The 14,879-nt window shown below is 41.9% G+C and overlaps 1 protein-coding gene across 1 annotated transcript in view; it reads right to left on the reverse strand.

Moving 5' to 3' along the window:
• The window catches only part of LOC136620761 (protocadherin Fat 4-like), a 120,594-nt gene extending 108,910 nt beyond the window's left edge, over positions 1–11,684 (reverse strand). The window contains exons 1-5 of the mRNA XM_066595734.1: positions 11,579–11,684; positions 11,306–11,419; positions 5,231–5,321; positions 3,199–3,311; positions 1,485–1,658 (exon numbers count right to left, since the gene is read on the reverse strand). Coding sequence (XP_066451831.1) covers positions 1,485–1,658; positions 3,199–3,311; positions 5,231–5,321; positions 11,306–11,419; positions 11,579–11,614 — 528 coding nt within the window. The 5' untranslated portion in view covers positions 11,615–11,684. The remainder of the gene's footprint in view (positions 1–1,484; positions 1,659–3,198; positions 3,312–5,230; positions 5,322–11,305; positions 11,420–11,578) is intronic.
• Between the last annotated feature and the right edge of the window lie 3,195 nt (positions 11,685–14,879).

Below are 14,879 nucleotides of genomic sequence, written 5' to 3' on the forward strand. Positions count from 1 at the left end.
TACATGTATAAAAGGGCTTCCATAACGGCTAAAAGATTGTTATGGAAATGGCCAGAGGATGCATCATAGTAGAACTGAGCATGGCTTGTGGACACTTGCTGATTGGCTAATGTGTGGCATACAAAGGACAGTTTCTTGCTGGACAGGAGAGCGCCAGACCTGTGACAGTGAGCAAAGGAGCTGCTAGAGCATTATCAAAAGGGAGGCACAAAAGTCTTCAAAGGAGCTGTGACCTGGGAGACAGAGGAAGAGCAGCAGGCGCACAGAGTCTGGATGTGAAAGGACCATTTGGAGAACACAGAGGACACTACACAGAGGAAATCAGAGACTGCTTGCTGCAAAGAGGGGGAAAAGTAGCTGGTTTGCAACCATGACCAGCTGATCGTGACTCAGAACTGATGACAAGAGCATGGTAGAGTGGCACTCCTGACTTGGGGAAAGCCCAAGTTCGTAGTAGTAGCAAAATGGAGCAATTGAACTGTAAGGGATACAGGCCTTAATTCACATACTAGGTATGTACACCATTAGGCACGTTATTAGGTAATCAGCCTGTTGAAGAACCCACATAATGCATTGAGGAAAACTGTCATTCAGCAGAACAGCTGATAAGCAGGACAGCAGGCTATGTCTGCTGTCTATGGTGCTGAGTTCTCCATGGGTAGCCTTTGGCTGAACAATGGAGCTAATTACAGAGCTCAGACCTCCTGCTGAGTTCTGTAACAGCTCCCAAGAGCTCATTTACATGTAAATGCAGCTAATAAAGTACTAATAGCAATTTGTGCCTATTAGTACTTTATGCAAAACGATTGCTGATTTTTCAATCTTTTGAAAAATATCTGTGTGTGTAAATGGGCCTTAAGCTAGCGCCTAAAAGGCATTTACAACAGAGTTCTATTGCTTGTGATGACAGAGATAGGGACACAGGGGCCCAAGCCTATATAATAAAACATATCAACGGGAGTTCAAACTCTGTTTGCAATTAGACTGTATTGAAGATCAGCAGCATGTTACAGATTTTGTATTTGTGTTCAAAAGGACTGGTTCTCGTATAGTATTATTGATATTGCTCTTACGATATTGTTCTAATATTGTGCATAAAGAATTAGCAATCCTAAAATTGAGTTAGCCAAAGTTAGCGTTAGGTAAATCTATGGTAAATCTTACTTGCTTACTTGTTATTACTCCCATTATTCTCTTGCAATACTTTGCTCTTAAATAAATATTGTATATTATTGTGACTCCTTCTGCTGCATCATATCATGAAACTGCATTGCAACACCTTCACCCGTGACACATCCTTACAACATTCTATTTAATGCCCTGATGCCTTTACTGGTTTGTCATTTTAATCTCTCCACTGACATGACTGGCTTGCTCTTAACATTTAGTGCAGAACTCCGAGTAATCTGATATGCCAATGCCATAATAGTGTTTTTTGGGATACCTCCTTCATACGTACATATATAATGATTCTAGCACTGTACCTTGTCCTTGTCACTGGCTGTAAGAACAAGAATCATTGATCCAGGTGGAGAATTTTCAGGTAAAACCGCTTCATAGATGGATTGTGAAAACTGTGGAGTGTTGTCGTTTTCATCCAGAATGGTGACCATCACCACAGAGTCTGCACTTTTTAGATGATTATTTTGCTGAGTAGCCTAATGCAAATGATATAGTGATTATATATCCACACTTCAAGGCAGGGGTGAATATAGAAAGTACAGTGCCCCATAGCAAAAGTCAGATTTGCCAGCATCTTCTCTGCTTGTAGTCGTTTGTTCTCCTTCCTCTGCATTTGTTGCAGACCTTCATCAAAGCTTCTTCTAACTACAACTTGCCTGCTGCTTCCCCCAATATTGCTCCCGCTACTGCCCACTGATTTAGTTTCTGTCCAGCTGTCCTTGTTACTCGATAACTGTGCCCGTTATGGTGCCACAAGTGGCACCTTATAGAGCATCTGTTCTGTCCTAACATTGTACTTGCTATGTGACCATGTATTGTCTCTCTGTGTCTCCTTGTACTTGCTTTGCCCCCTTACACTGTGCTCCCATATAGTGTGCCTTCTTGTACTATGCTTGCTGCCCCCTACCATCCTAATGTATTGTGTCTCCTGTTCCCTTTATACTGGGACCATTCTGTTGAACTTGTTGCGTCCCATGTATTGTGCCTGCTGTGCCCCTTGTATTGTGTTTGCATCCCCCAAATCAATACTCATCATCAGCATCATCCCCATTTCAACACCATGCCATAATTAGGGTCAATTCACTCTCCTGCAACCTGTTTCGACAGGCAAATGCATCGGTGGCTCGTTCAAATAAGAATTGTTCAATTTTTCCCAAACTCTGTACAAACAAATGAAAAGGACTAAATGAGCACTGCTTGAAACGAATGAGTATAAAATGAACGACGAGCAAAAAGCAAACGATTCTTGGTCGTCATCCAGTCGTTGGCTCGAGTTTAGACTGAACGATTATCATTCAAAAAATTGTTCAAACGAGCGAAAGTGAACAATATAATCATTCTTCGTAAAAGTACCTTTATGGTTGGCATTCTGGGCATTTAACTCCGCTGAATTATCCATGATCACCAGAGATCTAGTGATTCATAGATCAGTACATCCCTGTGATCACTTCTACTGTTTTTGGATATCAAAACTTCAGTAAATCTCCCCATGAGTATGTCCAATTTGTGTATACACACCGACCCCAACAGCACTCCTTTAGCCAATTACTCGGGGTGTCAATATGATGCACGCCTCTGGAGGGATCGAGAACCCACAAGTAGTCCAACACGCAAATAAATCCAGGCAGCATCAGTTAGGTGCACTTTAAAACTCCACCATAAGGGCTCAGTCACACAGACGCCTATCTGCCCGTGTTTCTGGACGATAAGACGGCCGCACCTCATGCGGACAAATCACTACATGACCGGCTCCATTGCCAGCCATATGTTCTTTTTTACAACTGGTGTGGAGATTCGTCTGCACCTGCCGTTTTATCGTCCAGAAACACGAGCGGATCGGTGCCCGTGTGACTGAACCCTCAGGAGGAGATCCTTTATTGCATGCAATCCTGCATAGCAGCAACGTTTTGACCCATAAACTAGATGGGTCTTTATTAAGCTTGACAAAGAACCCCTCTGCTTTACGTGTCGCCATGAGTATGTATTACTTATTCATCATCCCCAAAAACAAATTACCTTAATTTCCACGCTGAGAAGACTGACAGTTTCTCTATCTATTTCCTTAATAACAGAGATGGTTCCATTTGATCTGTCAATTAAAACAGCATTCCAAAACTCAGCAGGATGCACTGCAACAGAAGAACAAAGATTGTATCATGTGAAGGTCACATTGTTGTCATGATCTATGTAGTCAGTACTACATCTCCATGGGAAATGTCTGGAAGTCTCTTGAACCTGAATCAATTTACCTAGCTAAGAAAGTGCTAGCTGAAAGTGTACTGAAGCTGCAAGATAACGCTGCCCAGAAGACAACTCTGAATGGCTATGTCCGGACATTGACCACTCCACTCATGCTTAAGGCTGGGTTCACACAGGGCGGATTTACTGCTTATTTGCCGCGGATTGCCGTTGCATATCCGCATTGCGGCCATTCCGTTGCGTTTGCAGTGCAATGCAGTGCAAATGTGTTTGGCCAAAATGTCGTTCTCACAGGGCGTAAAATTTTCCGCAGAGCCGCAGTGCGGATAAGCAACTGCGTTGCGGTTTTGAAAGATGCAGCATGTCCATTCTCTTGACCTTTCCGCAGCGCTTTTTTTTCCATAGGCCCCCATGAACGCAGCTAAAACCGCTATGAAATCCGCAATTGCTTTTTTGCCGCGGTTTTTCGAAGCGTTTCCGCAGCAGATTGTTCGCATGAGAAAAGAGAGGCAATAAAGTTTGTTCAAGGTGTTTACTGGGACTTAAAAAAATAAATAAATAAATGCCCTAAAATAACGAAAAACTGAACACTCGTCTGCCTCAACCGTTTCCTATTGAGCGCTGCAGCCCCATTGACTAGGAAGAAGTGGCAAGCAGTCATGTGCCGTTTATTGTGCGTGCGACTGCTCAGGCTTCAGTAGCGATTCTTCTGCAGCTGCTGAAGTCACCTGCGCAATGAACAGAACGTGATCACCTGCCACTTTTTCCAGATTCCGTGCGGCGGGCACTGGAGCCGCAGCGCTGGACAGGAAGCAGTGGAGACAGGTGAGTATTCAATTTTTCTTAATTTCAAGGCTGTTTAATGTTTTGTTTTTTTAAGACCCAGAAAACTCTTTTAAGCTGTTAATACACATAAATAGATTAGGTTGATGATTGAACAAACGACAGTAAACAATGATTTTGCAGAAGCTGCTATTAAGATTGTAGTCCATATTGGTAATTACAGTTATTCAAGCTGGCCATACATTTCACCCAAGGAACACATTTTTTAGCTACAATTGTGCATTTTCATCATCTTTAGTCTGCTGTCTATGAGTAATAATGTTGAGTGAACTGAAATAGTCGAACACTGTTTTGGGTCAAATTTTTATAAAAGTTAGGTTCGGCGTGAACCCAGATCTCGGACAGTTAATCGTGGTTGAATGTTCTTCTTTTTCTTCTAAAAAGAAGAATATGTCTTATTTTTCTTCTTCTTCTATCAGTTTTAGGGATATTGGTGAAGTTCAGGTTCAGTTCAAACTAACTCGGATTGAACTGACTTTCTGCCCAAATTTGTCGAACTGGCCAAATCAAACTTTTCAAAAATTCGCCCATCAATAATGGGCCTCTTTACACTGTAAAAGAGAATACGCTTTGGTACTAGACTGTTCCTGTGGACTGAGCAAAGGAAGAAGATTATTGTGCTACATTCCCCAAGTAAGGTTTTATGGGTATAAAAAATGCAATTTCAATGGGAAGAAAGTCGACCCTCAACAGTAAGCTGTAATATGAATGGAAACCTAGAAGCAAAAGTTAAACATCCTTCACCAGTACCACTGGGCCAATGAAGCATTACATGGTGTTCAAAGAAACCAATGGGTTGCCTGTGCAAACCAAAGATAAAATGTGCCCTCTACAAAGGAGAGATGTTCTCCTTGCAGCTGCTCTCCAGTAAAGACAATGAGGTCATGATTGAGGAGGATCTTGTTTATTAACCTAGAATTTCCTAATAGGTTGATTGTAACAGGTTTTATAAAGCAGACAACCCTAATTAGCTGCAAGATTATTGTAGCTCTTCAACAACACTTACCCATGCTGATAGAGTAATATACAGTCTCATTTATACCAAGATCTCCGTCAACAGCTTTTATTGCTTCTGGGTGGGTAGATACGCTGCCTCTCTAGAAATATGAAAGTAACTAGTTAGGCATGGTGATATGCGTTAGCGGACTTCTTATGATATTAAATATGTTGAGTAGGCTTTTCTGTGATCCCTCTGACTTTCTGGCCTTTTCACAATTTCTGCCTATATTTCATATACCAGGCTCTGGCTTTTTCAGATACTTGCAGCTTCACAACACCCTCAGGTCCAAATTTGGGTTGCAGCAGGTTGAATTTATCAGCTCCAACAGGGAATAACTGCATGATCGTGGGGGTCTCATTGCTTAGTAAGTTCAGAAAAGAGAGAAGAAAGGTACACTTCCTTTTGGTATGTGTCTGGTGTGTGTGCAGGTGCCAGTGTTCATGCTTGCATCTTTAGGCCAGCTGCCCACAGGTGGGTCGGATTCTGCATGCAGAATTTGACTCTGTGCCCAGGCAGCATCTGTGCGTACCTGCTTTTTTTTTTTCGACGGCTGTACCGTGGATGGTTTTACATGGCGAGCCGTCGGACATGTGCACTACAGTCCTGCATCGTTGCTAGGTGATGAAGTGGAATCTGTGGATTGGATGGCTTCCATTGACTTCAATGGAAGCTGTTCATGCGGAATCCACACAAAAATGAAGCATGCTACGATTTATCCTCTGTAGGCAGAAAAGCGCAATTCTTTTTCCGCTCATGTAGAAGAAATCGCTTTTTGCCATAGCATGCCTTGGGCGGTATTTGCTGCAAAATCTGGAGGCAGACGCCCGCTCTGGATTCTGCAATGCAAATCCACCCATATGCAGTCGGCTTTAGAATTTTAATTCTGCTGTTGCCAATACAAGCGTCTATATATATAAAGACGAAAGCCCTCACTGACTCACTGACTGACTGACTCGCCAAAAGTTCTCCAACTTCCCGATGTTGTAGAAACATGAAATTTGGCACACACATAGATTATCTCCAAAACAGGAAAAGTAATTAGGTCCCAACTCGATTATTCAATTCTAGCGCAAAAGAATTGGCGTCAAAATTTTACGTACGTAATCTAAATCTGTCACTTTCCAATGTCATAGAAACTTAAAATTTGGCCCGAGCATTGATTATGTCATAAATGGGAAAAGCTAATGGGTCCCAACACGATTATTCAATTCTATGCGCAAAAGAATTAGCGTCCAAATTTTACGTACGGAATCTAATTCTCTCGCTTCCCGGTGTTATAGAAACTCAAAATTTGGCAGGAGCATTGATTATGTCATAAATAGGAAAAGCTAATGGGTCCCAACTCGATTATTCAATTCTATGTGCAAAAGAATTAGTGTCCAAATTTTGCGTACGGAATCTAATTATCTCACTTTCCGGTGTCATAGAAACGGGAAATTTGGCACGAGCATTGATTATGTCATAAATAGGAAACGCTAATGGGTCCCAACTCCATTATTCAATTCTATGCGCAAAAGAATTAGCGTCCAAATTTTACGTACGGAATCTAATTTTCTCACTTCCCGATGTCATAGAAACAGGAAATTTGGCACGAGCATTGATTATGTCATAAATAGGAAAAGCTAATGGGTCCCAACTCGATTATTTAATTCTAGCGCAAAAGAATTGGCATCGAAATTTTACGTGCGGAATGTAATTTTTTCACTCTCCGCTGTCATAGAAACGGGAAATTTGGCACGAGCATTGATTATGTCATAAATAGGAAACACTAATGGGTCCCAACTCCATTATTCAATTCTATGCGCAAAAGAATTAGCGTCCAAATTTTACGTACGGAATCTAATTTTCTCACTTCCCGATGTCATAGAAACAGGAAATTTGGCACGAGCATTGATTATGTCATAAATAGGAAACGCTAATGGGTCCCAACTCCATTATTCAATTCCATGCGCAAAAGAATTAGCATCCAAATTTTACGAACGGAATCTAATTTTCTCACTTCCCGATGTCATAGAAACAGGAAATTTGGCACGAGCATTGATTATGTCATAAATAGGAAATGCTAATGGGTCCCAACTCCATTATTCAATTCTATGTGCAAAAGAATTAGCATCCAAATTTTACGTACGGAATCTAATTTTCTCACTTCCCGATGTCATAGAAACAGGAAATTTGGCACGAGCATTGATTATGTCATAAATAGGAAACGCGAATGGGTCCCAACTCCATTATTCAATTCTATGCGCAAAAGAATTAGCATCAAATTTTACGTACATAATCTAAATCTCTCACTTCCCAATGTAATAGAAACATGAAATTTGGCACGGGCATTGATTATGTCATAAATAGGAAAGTTAATGTGTCCCAACTCGATTATGCAATTCTATGCGCAAAAGAATTCGCGTCCAAAATTTTACGTACGGAATCTAATTTTCTCACTTTCCGGTGTCATAGAAACGTGAAATTTGGCACGAGCATTGATTATGTCATAAATAGGAAAAGTTCATAGGTCCCAACTCGATTATTCAATTCTAGCGCAAATGAATTAGCGTCCAAATTTTACGTGCGGAATGTAATTTTTTCACTTTCCGGTGTCATAGAAACGGGAAATTTGGCACGAGCATTGATTATGTCATAAATAGGAAAAGTTAATGGGTCTCAACTTGATTATTCAATTCTATGCGCAAAAGAATTAGTGTCCAAATTTTATGTACGTAATCTAATTCTCTCACTTCCTGATGTCATTTTATATAAAGTAAACGTCACATGGTTACCTCCACGTGGTGTTTCCTGGGTAACGCAGAGAATTATGCAAAATGGTGAACATATGTTTTTCCGGTATCTCTAAAGTAACCACGACTTCATAAGATTTTCCGTGTGAACACTAGATAAACACCAGTACCAAATTAACTCGGGCAAAGCCGGGTATAGCAGCTAGTTGATCATATAAATGACAGCCACATTACTCTTCTTTTATTGTATCACTGCTATACAGTATAATTTCTGTATGCAATCATGGAAAGTTATAATTTCTATTCTCTGTTGTATCACTGCATGTACAATGGGTGGCAACTAGGGATGAGCGAGCGTACTCGGAAAAGCACTACTCGCTCGAGTAATTTGCTTTATCCGAGTATCGCTGTGCTCGTCCCTGAAGATTCGGGTGCTGCTGCGGCTGACAGGTGAGTCGCAGCGGGGAGCAGGGGAGAGCGGGCGGGAGAGAGGGAGAGAAAGATCTCCCCTCCGTTCCTCCCCGCTCTCCCCTGCAGCTCCCCGCTCCGTGCCGGCACCCGAATCTTCAGGGACGAGCACAGCGATACTCGGATAAAGCAAATTACTCGAGCGAGTAGTGCTTTTCCGAGTACGCTCGCTCATCTCTAGTGGCAACTAACAGAATGGTATTTAACAAGGAGAAATGCAAAGTTCTACATCCAGGCAAAAGAAAAAAACACATACAGAATGAGAATGTGAGGATATGGGCTAAGCAGCATCACATGAGAAAAAGACTAGGCTATACTAGTAAATCATAGACTGAACATGAGTCAACAGTGTGAGGCAGCAGCCAAAAAGGCAAACACAATCCTGGGATGTATTAAGAGAAGCATAGAGTCTAGATCACGGGAGGTCATTATCGCCTTCTTCTCTTCCTTAGTCAGACCCCATCTGGAATACTGTGTCCAGTTCTGGGTATCCCACTTTAAAAAAGACATAGACAAACTGGAGCAAGTTCAGAGAAGAGTTACCAAGATGGTGAGCGGTCTGCAAATCATGTCCTATGAGGAACCGTTAAACGATCTGGGAAGGTTTAGGCCTCATGTCCACTAGCTAAATGGAATTGCGGAATCCGCAGCGGATTTTGCCCACAGGGAATCATTGGCCATCCGCGGTCCATTAAATTGATTTTTGCACCCGCGGATGGCATTTTAAAAGAATTGCGTTTTTCACGCGCGGGAGAAAAAAACGTGGCATGCTCCATTTTGCCGCGGATTCCGTGCGGATCGGCAACATTGCTATCACATTGATAGCAAAGTGTGCGGATATCTGCATGCAAAAAAATACCATTTAAAGCAATTCTGCGCGGATTGTATTTTTCTAGTGGACATGAGGCCTTAGCTTGCAAAAAAGAAGGCTGAGAGGAGACTTAATAGCTGTCTACAAATATCTGAAGGGCTGTCACAGTGCAGAGGGATCAGCCCTATTCTCATTTGCACAAGGAAAAACTAGAAGCAATGGGATGAAACTGAAAGGGAGGAGAAATAGATCAGATATCAGAAAAAACTGCAACTGCAATAGCTACAAAATGCAAGTATGAGAAGCCCATGGTTTTAAATGGGTTCTTTCATGTTAGCAATGTTTTGTGGCCTGCGACATTGCTAGAATACAAAATTGTGGCATGCTCTATACAGCCGCAATTTGCAATCATATTTTTTTGTAGCCTGTGTTTCCCTATGGACCCTTCCTTTCTGTTGCATTGCATTACACGAAAATGCGGTTTAATGCGGTGCAATGCAACTTTAACAGTAGGAAATCCTACTGTAAAAGCCCTAAAGTAAACCCTATCTGCAGAAAAAAAAAATAATAATAATACATAACCTAAGAGGCGCTGTCTGGCTCTAGCGCGCATCTTCTCTTCAGCTCCAGCACTTGTCTTTAGTCTGCCAGCCATTCCTGGATTGAAGGATCAAAATCCACGCATCTAGAAAGTGCTGGCTCTGATTGGCTGAGAACTAATCACAGTACCAGAGATGAAGAGGAGATGTGAGCTGGAGCCGGGCAGCGCCTCTTAGGTGATATATTTTTTTCTTTGGGGGGGTGGGGGTGGTGTGGAGGGGTTTATGCAGCTAGGGCTTATTTTTGGGGTAGGGCTTATATTTCAGGCCTCCACCAGAAAATCACAGCAAAAGAGCACTACAAAGTCACATGACTTTGTATCGTCATATTTTGTAGCAACCCAAAATTGCGAAATTGCCTTGAGAAAAGGCAGCAACATCGCAGAGAGCACAGATGCGATATCGCTGCAATTTTCTCATGTGAAAGTGGCCTAAGGGTGGCTTCACACGAGTGTGTTTTTGCGTGTATATAGGTGCGCACCCATGTATGTGCAAAAACTCGCGTGAATGCAGGTCCGTGCAGTGTTTTCAATGGAGCTGTGGCTGCTGCCGGCGGCTCCATTGAAAACAATACTCTGCTGGCACCCCTGCATTCTTTTTTAGGGAAGGTCTTTACATATAAGCCCTCACCTGAAAAAGAAAAATTTTAGTGTAAAAAAAATAAATAAATAAAAAATATACTTACCTGTCCACCGCTGCCGTGACCCCCGCAGGGATGAAGAACACGCATGCGGCAGATGTGTTCTTCATCCCCGCGGGGGACACAACAGCGGCGGACAGGTAAGTATATTTTTTATTTATTTATTTTTTTACACTAAAATCTTTCTTTTTCAGGAAAGGGTTTATATGTAAAGTCCTTCCTTGAAAAAGAATGCAGGGGGCTGGCAGAGCATTGTTTCCAATGGAGCCGCCGGCAGCAGCCGCGGCTCCATTGAAAACAATGCGTGCATTCCCTATTGTGCACGCATGTCCTATCTTTGCAGACACGTGGCTGTAAAGCATGAACATGTGCACACACCATAGGGAATGCATTGTTGCAAATAGAGGCGTGTTTTTGTGCGTGCGTATGCACGCACAAAAACATGCCCGTGTGGAGCCACCCTAAAGGTGATGAATGGGAGGCGGTGAGTTTCCCTTCAATGGAGGTCTTTAAACAGAGACTGGACAGACATCTGTCTGGGATGATTTAGTGATCCCGCACTGAGCAGGGGGTTGGACCCGATGACCCTGGAGGTCCCATCCAACTCTACCATTTTTTGATTATACACTTAGATTTTTGTTTGTACTTTACTGTTTCATTAAAAGGCAAAATAAAACCGTTTTAAAAGTGAAAAAAAAGAAATATTTACATTTTCATGAAAAAGTAAAGTGTATGACTATTACAGTATAAATATTAACCATCCATGTGTTCTGCACTGTAGTAGTAAATAACATTGAAAAATACATAATTTGGAGTAAATGATTGTCTCACCTGATTTTCTGAAATCAGTCCTTCATACATAGCAAAATTAAAATGAGGGTTCATAGTATCCACATCTTGTATGTCTATACGCACTGGTACCATGCTGGAAAACCCGACTGAGTCCTTCATTGAATATAGTTAGCATATTTATAAGTAAATATACACTTGATATTTGTATACAATATAACGCATCATTCTATATATAAGATAATACATTCTGCTTTAGTTATATGAATGTTAAAAGTCCCCAAGGAGAACATATTACACTTGTGGGTATCTTACCTCTGCACTCGCTTCAAGGTTGTATCTGTTAATCATGTCGTATTCCAAAACTTTGGCCAATGTTATCACTCCATTCAATGGATTTATGTAAAAATAATCATAGTTTGGTCCCTGTATTAAATGAAGAGATATTCTAAGCAGGGTTAGTCATGACTGATTTACATAATTATGTTGTCCACAGAAGATAATGAACTGGATTTCAATGCATATATATTCAATTAGGAGATATTCTTACTAAGCGGTCTGGTTCTCATGTATTAAAAGTATTTAAGTTCTAAAAATAAGCGTATGTTGGTGGGTCAATGGGGTAATGTGGGTTGGTTCCTGCTCTAATGTACAGGGATCTCTTAGACTGGCTGTTCAGTCCTCCCGACTGGACTTTCACATGCTGCACTCCCATGGGTGACAAATCAAAATATGAATTCCATTGTTTTGAATGAGGTCATACGCATGAGCAATGTTTTCCTGCATGGTACCGCTAATCACAGCATGTTCTGTCTTGCATCGTATTGCCCATTGTTTTCAATGTGGCCAATGGCAGCATGCCATTTAAAACAATAGGAGAAACTCTGCAATCCTCTAACGTGGCTGAGGATCCCAGCATCACCGAAGTGATACAAGGCTGTTTTGCCATGATAACACCTCACATCCACAGGGATTTGCCATGGTTGGCGAGCACGATATGAGGGCGAGATTCACGGCCCATATCGCGCTCACCCATGTGAAGTTAGCCTAAATATACTACATAGACATGCCAAAAATCATGGGGCAGGGACAAATATTGTTTACGACCCTCTATAGCTCGGCAACGTGTAGAAACTCAACATGCATTGATTCTACAAGTGAACGGAAGACTTTTACAGGGATGCTGAGTCATCTTTTCTTGATAGTCACCTACAGTTTCGTAGCTTTTGTAGGTTGCAGAATCTCAGGTGCAAATAGACCTCTCCACCGCATCTTATAAATGCTTGATTTTGCTCATGTTGGGTGAACATGCAGCTACACTATTCATAGGAACTCTCCAGAATGCTTCTCAAACTAATTTTTGACAACTTAGGCGGGGCTCACATGAACAGGTCATATTCCACATGTGGGAGGCCCACAGTGGGTTCCGGCTGTGAGCCCGGCTTTCAATGCTTTCGTTTTGCAGTGGAAAGTCCATGTGGATGGCGATCGTGGATTCTGCAATTAGAATTTCTTTGTGCGATACCCCCTCTTAGGCCACACGCATGCTGGATTATCCCATCAATGTGGCATACATGAAGGGATGCAAATGGTCATCAAGCAGTAAAAAATAGTTGGAAGCAGTCAATGATGTGTTTAGGCAGATAAGTGGACCCAACCCATGCCATGAGAACATACTTCACACCAGTATCGAAACAACCACCAACGTGCACAGTGCCTTGCTCACAACTGGTGTCCATGGTTTGATGGGGTCTACACCATACATGAACCCTACTATCAGTTTGAAACATTTGGTACCATGACTTATCGGACCCCACCTCATGTTGACAGTCCTCAAGGGTTCAGTCAGCAATCTCACAAGCCCAGATGAAGTGCGGTGTCCAGGGCCGTGAATTTTCAAAGTACTATGCCTTTATTTTAGTGATCTGTGGGGGTCTCATTAGTTGGACCTTCACCAATCATTTTTTTTTTTTTGCAAATTGGTTAAATATCTTTATTTATTGCTCATTTCAATACACTTCCCATTCAGCCTTAAAAAAATAGAAACAAACTAAATAGAGAAATGTACGGTGCCTCCCGTCAGATATATGTTCTATAAAACTCTTTACGAATCTGAGTAATACATAAAATACTAAAAAAAAACAAGAAATGCACCAAAAATGAAGGTCTGCTAAAAACTGCCTTGTACCAAGTGTACCAACTTGTGACCGCTGGAAACACTTCATGCCCTGTGTACCATATTCTGAAGACTGGCCAGGTTCTCAAATGTCACTAATACATTTACCCTGAACATGTATAGTTACAACTAACAATTAATGTGTACAGATCAATGCTCACTAGTAAGGCAGCCATATTGTGGGCGCAACGAGTACAAAAGTCCAATGCCATTCAAGACCGGGAAGTCTAGGTTTCGCTGGAGTTAATTCCCTGTCGGAGTCCAGAAAGCTGAAAAATGAGGAACTGTTTGGTGTGTTCTTATGCATTGGAGTCATTATTGCTGTGCAGGGTTCCTGCCCAAGAAGTGGAAGGAATATACGTTAGTCAAATAATGAAAATCACCAATGACCAAACCCTGTGTATTGTTAATAAGGCGACAAAATGTCACACGGTACAGCTGAGGCCTCATGCCCACGGTCATGATGGACTCCACCAGCAGACTATCGCAACGGAGTCCGTCACGGAATCCCCCCAAAGACCCCATATTTACCTCTCCGGATCCGCTGTGGCAAGCCGCCACGCATGCGCAGTACAGCACGTGATGATGCAGCGAGTGGGAATGCGTAATCTCGCAATACTTTCTTAAATTGAGTGATCGGCTGCGCTGATAAGATTCTCTCTGCCTGTGTCCCACTGTTAATTCATAGTGGGGCACGGGCAGTAAGCGCGGAGAACACTACAGCTGTTTGCTTATGCAAAACAGTTGTATTGCTCGGCGAGAAATAGCGGTGGTGTCCCGCTCTGCCTGCATAGATCTATAGTAGCTACTATAGAGTATGCAAAGCTGATCGCTCAAAACTGTCACTCAAACTATCATTTGAGCAATCATCTGTCAGTGTAAATGGAGTATAAGAGTCAAACCCACACTGATCTGATATTGATGATTTATACTAAGTATAGACCACCAGTAAGACCAAGAAAAAGAACAGCCATCCTTGCTTGTCCAGGACCAGAGTGTCACTTTAAGGACTCCGCCAAACAGCTCGCTATATCTCAACTTTCTACACTTTTCAGTATCCCACTTGGTGAGCGGGAAACTAGTTTTTTTGTACCCATAAAATAATACATTTCTATGTTGATCCAAAAAATTCCCTATATACTTACCTTTTAAATTATGCCTCACTTCCGTGTTGCCGGTCAGCAGTAGAACATGTCACCTCTGCAGCCAATAGAGAATTGGCAGCAAATTTAAAAGATAACTATATTGGAATTTTGTGAGAACTTCTAAATGTGTTGAGAGGTCCCCTTCACTGGCAGTTCCACCTGACATATTAGGTTTTGCTGGCATCACCTAGGATCAGGTGCCTTACTGGTAATACCAATGGCAAATATACATTCGGCCCGCTAAATGGCTGCCCCCTTCTGTAGGTACAGGGTAGGTTTTAATAAAAAAGCATTG

Source organism: Eleutherodactylus coqui, chromosome 3, assembly GCF_035609145.1.
Source record: "Eleutherodactylus coqui strain aEleCoq1 chromosome 3, aEleCoq1.hap1, whole genome shotgun sequence".
Classification (NCBI taxonomy): domain Eukaryota; kingdom Metazoa; phylum Chordata; class Amphibia; order Anura; family Eleutherodactylidae; genus Eleutherodactylus; species Eleutherodactylus coqui.